This window comes from Diadema antillarum, unplaced genomic scaffold (genome assembly GCF_040938485.1).
Source record: "Diadema antillarum isolate AM-2024a unplaced genomic scaffold, OU_Dant_1.0 scf00000223, whole genome shotgun sequence".
Lineage (NCBI taxonomy): Eukaryota > Metazoa > Echinodermata > Echinoidea > Diadematoida > Diadematidae > Diadema > Diadema antillarum.
The window spans coordinates 436368-447053 of NW_027271112.1; the positions used below are offsets into that span (position 1 = coordinate 436368).

General features: G+C 38.7%; 1 protein-coding gene across 1 annotated transcript; it reads right to left on the bottom strand.

The window, feature by feature from the left end:
- Positions 1-6166: 6166 nt before the first annotated feature.
- On the bottom strand, positions 6167-7697 carry LOC139724582 (activator of basal transcription 1-like). The gene is made up of 2 exons (XM_071635714.1): positions 7448-7697; positions 6167-6817 (listed from the first exon to the last, which is right to left on the bottom strand). Exons 1-2 carry the CDS (start codon positions 7695-7697, stop codon positions 6321-6323), a joined length of 747 nt encoding a protein of 248 aa, XP_071491815.1. The 3' UTR covers positions 6167-6320.
- Between the last annotated feature and the right edge of the window lie 2989 nt (positions 7698-10686).

Consider the following 10686-nt stretch of genomic DNA (forward strand, 5'->3'; position numbering starts at 1 on the left):
TATTTGGTTTATTGGTAGATTATGCACATAACAGACTCACTGTCAACCATCTGATGTGGTTTGTGTGCCAATCCAGAGGATATATCTCTGTGATTTGAATAGCAGAACCAAGCATAGATATATAGAGCAGTCAAACCATGCACACAGTAAGAGTCTTCAAGCTAAATAATGTCATATGAAGTGAATTTTTCTATTTAGATTTAGTGTTTACAGGCTGCCTACCAATCAGAAGCTACGTTTTCCCTGTGCAGTGCCTCAGTGTGTATATTTACTTGTGTATCTCACCAACATACTCAGGTTTGAAGACAAGGTAAACTTTTCTCATGAGAGCAGGTTTAATTTTCTATGCATAAGGACACTGTGAAATTGAAAGTGACGCAAATCAGCATTCGTTTGGCCTCTCATTGAATACCTGCTAAAATTTGCCACGCTCTGCTTCAATATGATAAGCTTTAATAGTATGCAAAATGTGATGCCTTCATGAGGACATTTAGCGCTAGATATGAGAGAATCCCTAGCAATTCATTTTCCCTAAAATTCAAAAATTGTCTTTGTAAATAAATTCTAATCTTTTCAGCCCAAGTTCAGTGGTGAAACATTTGCTATTCTGCATTCATTCATTCATTCAAATACAGATCCTTGTTGGGATATGTCAAATACAAACACCTTAAATCATTCTTTTAGGAATGAGCATTAAAGCATACAATTATATTATTAACCAAGAAAGTGGATTATTCAAGCTATTATTACAAGTTTGCTTTGCAGTCCAATAATGTGAATGTAGTGTCAAACATATACCCATTATCATCAAAGTGGTGTAGTTCAGACATCCTCGTGTGTAGAATAACCCTTGACTGTGTCAAAATTAGGCCTGTGGTAGTACATGTACAGTGTATGTATGAAAAATGTCCAGTTAGAAACACGTCGGAATTCAAAGTTGTGATTTAGCCAAGTATATGTTACGCCCAAGGTTCATATTTGTCTGAGGTTGAGAAAATAATGTGCTAGACTCCCAATAAGACCTTAATGGTGGTACATGTATTATCCACAATTTTCCTGCCTATCCAACAGTAAATTCCTAAGGCTTCAAGTCTGCACCTCATAAAGACACAGAAACACATGGACTTCACTCTTTTCATACTTGTTATTGTATAAAAATATCGTTCTTCTTAGCTATCAAGTACAGGCTACCATTGGATGTATTTTCATACTAATGTGTTGTGCAGGTGCATGTACAGTGCCTGATTTAAAAGGTCTTCAAAGAGCTATATGGGGCAAACACATCCACATACTGTAAAGCAGGAAATTTTCATGAAATGGAACTAGTGGCCTTTTTCATGGCATGAATTTTTTGTGAATTGCCAGTGGTAGTTCAATGCACATAGGCCTACATACAATGAAGACAAGAACTTTCACTCCCACTTTAATTTCATGAATCTTGGCTCTCACAACATTTGCAAAATTGAAATGCACATACAAATTTCTGCTTTTACAGTACATGTATGAAGCTTTGAATCTCTCTCTTGAAGCTCGACAGAGAGGTAGAGGAGATGACAGCCTGGGATAGTGAGTTTTAAAGTCTGATTGCATCCAGGAAGAAACTTCTGTGGAGTTCTTTTCAGTGCACTTCAAATGTCCAACTCTGTTGATGTTAGTGTAGATAGTTGTAAAGTGTTTTTCATTCTATACAAATCATAGATTTTGATATTTTTGAGCAGCTTATTTTCCATTGTATGTATATCAAGACTATAAAGCTGTACAAATGTGTTTAGATAAGAATAAGACCTAGAAAATATATGCAAAAGCAATCTAAGGTAGAAATAAAGGAAATTATTAATTCCAGTCTAAATTCTCCATGTGTTTTGATATTTTGATATTGAAGTTTCCTCATGACAAACAGTACACATGTACACATATCACACCATCAGCAGTTAACATCATTGTTGTAATTCACAAGATGGGGAAACATGTAACATTTGAAGGAACTGTTGTAGGAATGCACATGCATATGTTTGTGCAGGAAACACACATACATAAAAAAGGCAGGAAAAATATCTTCAGTGATGGTGAAAAGACTCAGAGGAAACTCGCATCAACAGTAACATTCTTTGGTGTCATAAAACATAACGTAGATCCATTTCTGTGGCAGAAGAGAAAGTCAATGGCCCTCAGGAAATGGAATTTCTCCTGTGTCAAAAAATAAATTAGTACTTGCCAACCTGAAAAATATAATAATTAATGACCACCCGACCCCTTCCTCTCTCCCCCCCCCCCCCCAAAAAAAAAGAAAAAGAAAAAAAATAGTTTCTCAGATATCGAATAGAATATCATACTTATACATGTATATATATTTTAGGTGTGTGTGTATGGTATATGTTTGTTTGTGTGTGTGCATGTGTGTATCATATTAACAAATATGTTAGTTTTCAGACAATTTGTGTCAGTACTGTACTGGAATATTGCCTACAAATCACACTGATATTGGTGAATTATATTTTTTTTACAGGGGTATTTGTTTCAAATTTTCAATCCTGATCAGCCACACACACACATACAAGCACGCACATCATCATAACAAGACGAGTAGACAGAAGACGGAGAGAGAGACATTGATACTGATAGATCGTTGTGTCAAAACAACTGAGCTCATGACGTTGAACTGTGTACGATACATGTGTGTATTTTATCAACACTGGATGGCCAAGATGTGCAACATTACTATCAGGACCCTGAAAGCTGCAATGTCTCCTAAAATAAAACATCTGCACACGATGAGTTCATATTATTTGCTGGCTGCAACACAAATGGGTACATATCTCTTGCCTGATTAGACAAATGGATAAGAATGAACAACAACAACAACAAAATGACACTGCAGGGTTCGAAATTAGCGATGGTCCGCTGGCCATTGGCCACCCAAAATCACATCGGACTAGCTAAAAATCATAAAATTCTGAAGTTACTAGTCCGTCTGGCTAGCCAAAATATTGCTTCAGTGTCAAAATTGATTCTAAGTAGTCCGCCTGGCTAGTTAAAAAAAAAGTTAAGTGCGACCCCTGCACTGTATATTACAGGTCACATTCTCTAACACACAGGATCATAGAAATATGCACACATACACATACATGAATCAAACGTTTAAAACAGAACAGTTTGTGCATTGTGGCTAATGTCCACATACATATAAAATACACATTCATATGAGTTTACTGATAAGATGGAAACACTAGGTTAAGATTTATTTTCCACATACAGTGGATATCACTGACCAATATGTTACATCATGCTACCTGCAAGCCAATGTAGAACTCGAAAGTTTTTTAAAGAATGATTCATGCTTGTGTTGCCATCCATAACATTCAAGATTGGCATTGCTGCCTATCCCCCAGACGTACTACCAGATCGAGACCATGCCTGGTGATGAAGGCCTTGTCTTGTCCCTTATATTCCATTGCAAACATCAAAATATTTTGCATGTGGGTTGAATAATAATGTCTCCCACTGATACACCTTCAGATTAGAAAAAAAAAATAGGAATGACAAGCTAACCCCGTTTGCATTCAAGGATATGCTCCAAATTTGCACTGAGAATAACAGAATTTGGGGCTCTGAATAAATCGATATGAAAACTATATGTAATATTGTTTCTCCCTCCATTACAAAGAAGTTTCCAGTTTCATCATTCTTAGAAGAGGTCTAAATTACCTACCTCGACAATATACAAGTACATGAAGTACAGAAAGAAGATGGACAAAGCAAAAATATTCACTTCTCCTCACGTTTGTTGTTGATTTCTCATCCTTACTGTCCTGTCTTTTTCAGTATTTTTTTTTCTCCAACAGATGCATACACTGTCAGTATACATTATGGGTACTGAGAGGTCTGATATGTATTTTACACTAAATAACAGAGAGTTCATGTACCAGGTATGCCTAATCTGTCTTAGCATACTTAAGAGAAAATGTTCCTTTATTTGCTTAAGTGTCACAAAATAGACTTTTTAATGATCCATGATCATTCTTCGGTCATTGATAACACAGGTTTGCTGATAAATTTGCAGAATAAACACTGATCAGATGCCTAATCTTAATAAAGAATTGTGGTTCCTGCAAATTCACTAAATACAGGGGAAACTCGGTATAACGAACACTGCTATAACGAGATATCGGTTATAACGAGGAAATTTTCTCGGTCCCAAATTTCCTTCCACACAAGTCTATGTAAAATGCTACTCTTATAGCGAGATCGGCTATAACGAAATAACTGCTATAACGAGATAAATTTTGTGACTTCCAAACAAAGAAAAACATAGTAAATCAAACCTGCTATAGCGAGGTAAAGCAAAATGCCTTCGGTAAAGCTTTACTTCGCCTGTGCTATCATCTTCCGAGATTGTAAAGCTTGATGCGCCAAAAACTGTCTTGTACACACATAATCATTTTCGTCAGTGCACTCCAGCTAGCACTGCATGTTGTACGTGTGAAGTGTGTGTGTGCACGCACACTGATACATGCAGAAAATGTGGTGGGACGGCCATATGTATACATGACATCATCATGACATTTAGCAGGTGTGAGGCAATCGGATGCTGTGATTGGCCTTCTACTTAGGGAATTCCCCGTCTTCACACACACACGCAGTCATTATGTACATACAGAATGTGTCACATACACACACAGCATTGTGCAGACCATTATTCAAGCTTTCCACACAACACACACCCATACGATAACCACATACCAATCCACAGACTATCTTGATACAATCGCAAGCTATATAAATTTATAAATTCAAACATCTACAATTAATAAGAAACACATTCTTGATATTGGATTTCCTTGGCGAAAAACATCGTCTTACCCATAAAGGTGAGTAATTCCCTCACACACAATATCAAGTTATCAGTATTGATTGAAATATGATGGGTAGTCCCACATGTGCAAATTAATGTCTTTATTTTATGCCTTCTTTTATGCCTACTGATATAACGAGATATCGGCTATAACGAGGAAAATGACTCGGTCCCGACCATCTCGTTATATCGAGTTTCCACTGTACTGCATTGTCTACGACATCCCCTGCATGAACAATAATTACATGTACATGGTGTATTTAAAGCCTGCCGCACACTACACGACTTTGCCCCGATTCACCGGTCTTAAGACCTTAAGACTAGAAGTGTGACGTTACAGTCTTGCCAGTTTCCAGTCATACGACTGGGTCTTAGCGCCAGTCGTAGAGATTTGACATGTTGAATTTCTACGACCGGTTGTAGGCTTTCAGCCATTCACAATGCAGTAAAATGCAGGCGCATGCAGTGCGCACTGCGCGCGCTTTACAGTCGTAAGCCTTCTCGTAAGGTTCAGTCGTATAGTGTGCGGTGTCCGGTTGTACCACTGGTCTTAAGACCCAGCTTGGCTTACAGACTTTAAGACCAGTCTGATCGTGTAGTGTGCGGTGGCCTTAAGATGCATACAAAGCTTAAGTGTTGGTCACTATCAAGTCTTGAACTTTTGAACTTAAAGCTGCTTTCTTTGTTATATCTTGATTGCTTGTACAAAGGTTATTAGTTTTTTTTTCATTATTTTGTATTTGATATGCATGCCTCTGCTTGACCCAATCCTAGAAAACAGCTCTTTTGAGAAATTGAACAATATACAGGTATTGTTCACAATGTTGGATTCACATCACATTGTTTGTGACTTTTAATTAAATCCATTGAGTGAATGATATCAGGATAGGTGTTTCCTTGACAAAATGGGGACTGCAGATCAATTGCCCCAGAGGACAATTACCCACTGGCTAAATGCTGGTTAGTGTTGAGGTTAGAGTAAACATTAGAGTTAGGGTTAGGTATAGGGTATAGAGTTTGGGTTAGGGTTAAGATTAGGTTCAGGATCAGGATTAGGGTTAAGATCAGGGGAAGGGTCTGGGGTAATTGCCAAAGGGGGTAATTGCCCTAGACCCTTGCAGACAGTAAGCCGACAAATTTCACCATGTGTACATAACTAAGTTTGGTTACCATACACCTCTTGGTGAAGAGTGCAGTCCATATTTCTTTTTCCCCTCATGACAAAATTGTAGAAAATAAAAAAAATTTTATGTGTCTTTTAAAAATCTTACAAGCAGGTCGTGTGCCCTGGGTCCTTTTTCAGTATGTTAAGACAGGATGTCTTACTAGGGCTGAAACTTCCCATTGCAACTGCCAATCTGGAAGATGGATTCCTGTTACCATGGCAACTGCAATGCAGCAAGAACAGCAACACAGTTGCTGAAGAGTCTGGTAAAGAGTTTGGTCAGACTTAACATACAATCATGGGTCACGACTGGCCTGCCTTTTTAAATATCTTGGTCAGTGTCTCTGTGGTCACCTTGCCTGACTTGCCAGGTTTACTCTTATCATGGTCCTCCTGAGTGACCTTCTGACGATGAGCTCGCACCCTGGCGATCCACTCCTTTCCTTTCTCTCTCTTCTTCTTCTCCAGCTTGCCTAACCTCTCACCAAGCTCCACACTCTTCAGGTAGAAGTTTGTCTCTCTCTTGGCCTGTGTAATCTCTGTCCTGATCCGGTGCTGACGTACCTGACGCTCATACTGCAGCCTCTCCGCCAGGTGAGCCCATTGGAAGCGGTGAAGGTACTTGAGATTCCACAGCTCCTCATAGTATCGGCTGCGTTTCTTGCCACCAATTGGTGTGTTGTTGAAGGTCAGTGCTACACTCTTGGCAATTTTTTTGTCTGTGAATTCAATCCAGCCCTCAGTAAATATCTTTGATCTGCCACCACCTTTTTTCCGCCGGTTCTTTCTTTGAAATTTATCTGAAAAACAGCAAATAAAACACTTAATGCAATGACATCTACACTTGTATAATGTACAATTTTGTACTTCATCTCCACATGTATGCCACATGTAGTATGACACAATTATACCTTATCTGCATTTTACATCTAGATAACTATGAATAACATGTTACAGTATCTAAAGGCAAGTGATACCAGGTAGCAATGCAGGAGTATTATGATCGTTCACCTTTGGTCATATGACTTAAAGATAAAAAAAAAATTCTTCATTTCTGCACACACACACACACAAAACGATATCACTAAATTTACTTCTTAAAAGCTAGATGTCATATCTACCTGCCATAGATGTCAGAAAAACTGTAAATTCTTGCAGTTTTTTTTTCTTAGTGGGAGTTAGTGGCTTTATAAACCCAAAACTCAGTCTCTCACAAAACTTTACACACAAAAAAAAATCTGAAAGGCATTTAATAGTCATCTGAGCAATGCTTCACATTGTATTTCCAATTTTAACAGAAAAATGTTGTATGCAAACAGCAGTTTCTTGTCCATCATGCTATTGATACCATTTGTTTATCCATGGACAGGGTAAGGTCTTCTATTTTTCTTTCTTTTTATTCAATATACAAATTTTGTATTTCCACTAACCTTCTGGTTGGAGGAACACACGCCCAATCTCCCCATACTGGGAGAATATTTTCTTGATGCGTTGAGGTCTCATAAGAGGAGGCACTCTGCTCATGTAAATAATTCCAGGCTTGGTGGTCTTGTCTGCTTTGCTCTTGACATCTTCAGTGTCTGATGTAGATGGCGAGAGTCTCTCTTCCACTCCAGCTGGTCTCATTTCCTGCTCAGTGCTTTGGTCACTGTCTTCAGTCCCTCTTTGTTCGGTATCCATGATACAATCCAGATGAACACATCACTTCCAGCCACTGGCAACAAGATTCTTGCACTTTCCTGCATTATGCACACAACAGGAATTTAAAGGAATGATATTTGAAGTACATCTGTATTGTTTACGATATTGTTTAGTGGAAAATTCACTTACACCCAAAGTTATTTTCCCAATTTGAGTCATCTTCAACAGATAAAAAGTGCTTTCTTAAATACATTTTACAAAAATAAAACCCAGAAGATGTATGTTTATACAAAGTACCAATGGATACTTAAATACAGGCTTGCGAAGCATCTGTATTAAGTTCCACATTCTGTCAACATTTTAAGTTGGCTAAACTATGGCCAGGTGGAGTCGCATCAAACTTAAACTTGGTGGGCTCATACTTCCACTTCAAGATATATGAATACATATGATTATGGAAAGGTACAAGAAGAATCAAAATACAATGGCGATCTACTACAATGCAGTATGAGTACTTCCAATACAGACACATGAATTACAAAATTTAACTCACTACATTGATTGAGCATGCTATCACAAGAACAGCAGGACACCTTTCAATCCCATAAATATAAAACCAACAAGTTATATTTGACAATAAATATAAAACACAAGCCGCCCATAATTTGACCATAACACCATCTTAAACTTGACTACCTCCTACACGTAAAACTTATACTCTTTTGCGCACAGTCGATCCTTGGCACAGGAGGTCGAACCTTGGTGCAGTGCCGAACATGTTTTGGTCAACCAAGACTGGTACAGTAGCCATGTAGGCCCTGCATTTGACTGAAAGATCAGTCTGCATCTGGTCGTCGGGGATACGTTCTGTGGAGGCTTCATGGAATCCCCTCCGGATGAGAGCCGTAAATGTCAAAAAATTTTAAAATTTTAAAAACTCCTCCGGACAGACAGATTTTTCTGTCTGTTTAGAGTCCAGTAGGTGTCCTAGTTACTGTCGGGGTAACCATGCAAACAAGGCTGTTAACCCCAGGGTGCTGTAGGCCCCCTAAACGCACCAGCAACAGCAACGTAAATTTACTGGTTATAGCGCCCCACCCCGCAATGGGGTTTAGATAAGCCCCCTAACCACTGCAGTGGCAGTAACATACAACTGTAGATCTAGATCTAAGGTACTGTAAAAGGGGAAATTTTCACGCTTTTCGCGCAACCAGACGCCAGCACGAAAATAAAGCATCAAATATTTTTGCATGCCATGTTCCAGCTGTTGATATCCTGATTCCGTGGAATTAGAAACACACGAAATCCATCTTACCCAGCCGAGTGCGAAAAATTACTCGCGCAGAAATATCCACTTTACAGTAGTGTAAATCTAATTTACTTGTTAGGGTAGTGCTGTTGCAGACAACACTGTGACGTGCTTGCCTTTGCGCACAACGCCACAATAAATTTACTTTAGTTCTCTATTAAAGTAAAACATTGCTCCAGATCTTACTTAATAGAAGCTGTCTAACATTACATTACTCTTAAGATTGACTGTGAAGTAAATTTAGACCACGTGCACGTCTAATTTTCCTTCCTTTTGACCATGTTGACTTTCAAACTGGAATCAAAGTTTATTTGAACACTCACACACAGTCACAGACACAGAATCTTCGCATAAAATCTTCTGATGTTAAAGCCACAGCTTACAAAACGTTGGTTCAACCAATTGTTGAGTATTCTTCCACAGTTTGGGATCCATTTTCCAAGAACCTAGTCCACAAAGTGGAAATGGTCCAGAGAAGAGCTGCAAGATTCACTTTAAATATAGTACCATAACACCTCACGTGTCACTAAAATGCTGCAAGAACTTGATTGGACCACTCTGGAACAGCGCAGAGAAAATGACAGGCTAATTTTTTTTTTTTTTGCCCTTAATTGTCAAAACCCAAGAGGGTCGGTAGGTTGTTGTTTTTTTTTTTTTTTTTTTTTTTAAATACCCTTTTTACCCATGTAATTGTGTAACTTTGGCAGGGCATCTCGTACACTCATCCTTCTGGCAATACTTCGAGTTGTAGTTCAACTTTGTACAGGATGTGGCGCAAGTTTAATGCACTCAAAACTCCAAGGGATTCATTCAAATTTACGTCTTGCCAGGGCCCGGTAGGCGAGGCAGAAACACTCACTGACAAACACTTATAAGGTTCATCTTTGGGTGCGTTTATCAACTCTTTTTCTCGGCAGAAACAGGTTTTCCAAACAGCTTTCAAGGAATTTTTACGAGTTGATAAATGCAAAGCTGTTTCGATTATGGGGTTTGGAAAGCCTTTTCGAAAGCCGCAAATTTGTGCTTTCAGAAACAGGTTTCCAGAAACCTGTTTCTAGAAGCCCTTTGAAGCTCGATAAACTCAAAGCATTTTTGAAACGGCTTTGTACTGCGGTTACAGTATATGACCCCTTCTCCTCTAAGTCAAATTGCGCAATGCAGCTGCGAAGTGACAAGGCCAGTTTTCGCATTCGCGATGAGTTGATAAACGCAACTATTTTTGAAGCCGTTTCTAAAGGGCTTTGGAAACGGCTTTTGAAAGCTGTTTCAAACAGGGGAAAGATGATAAACGTAGCCATTAATAGGCATTATTAAATTTTGCAAACAGCTCCAAAAAAGTACTTTCCAGTGAGGTGCTAGCAACTGAACTCTACACAGTTTTGGTGCCATGACAGCTGGTAACGAATGCTGCAAAAGTAGCCATCGCTGCGGGTACGGTAGCTAGCATGCAATGCATGTTCTAAAATGCGAATGTAGGCTGTGACCCTGCGCCGCCCGAACACAATTACGACGGGTCGATGAGATGAAAAAACATTTTTAGACTTTTTTTCCATTCTTTCTTTAGCTTGAAATGGATAATTTTGGGTTTAAAACTGTTCACAAATTTGCAGAAGATGAAATTTGTGGAAAAAAATAAACTTGAAAGAGCAAAAAAAAAACCCAAAAACACACGACCCGAAATTTCCGTGATTTTTGTTTGGTCGTGAAGGGCAAACAAAC

Bases quoted from the DNA above. Each gene is read 5' to 3' on its own strand.
- LOC139724582 (XM_071635714.1), bottom strand. From the start codon at position 7,697: ATGGATACCGAACAAAGAGGGACTGAAGACAGTGACCAAAGCACTGAG. The intron at 6,818-7,447 runs GTTAGTGGAAAT...GCTGTTTTTCAG, and splicing joins TGTGTTCCTCCAACCAGAAG to ATAAATTTCAAAGAAAGAAC.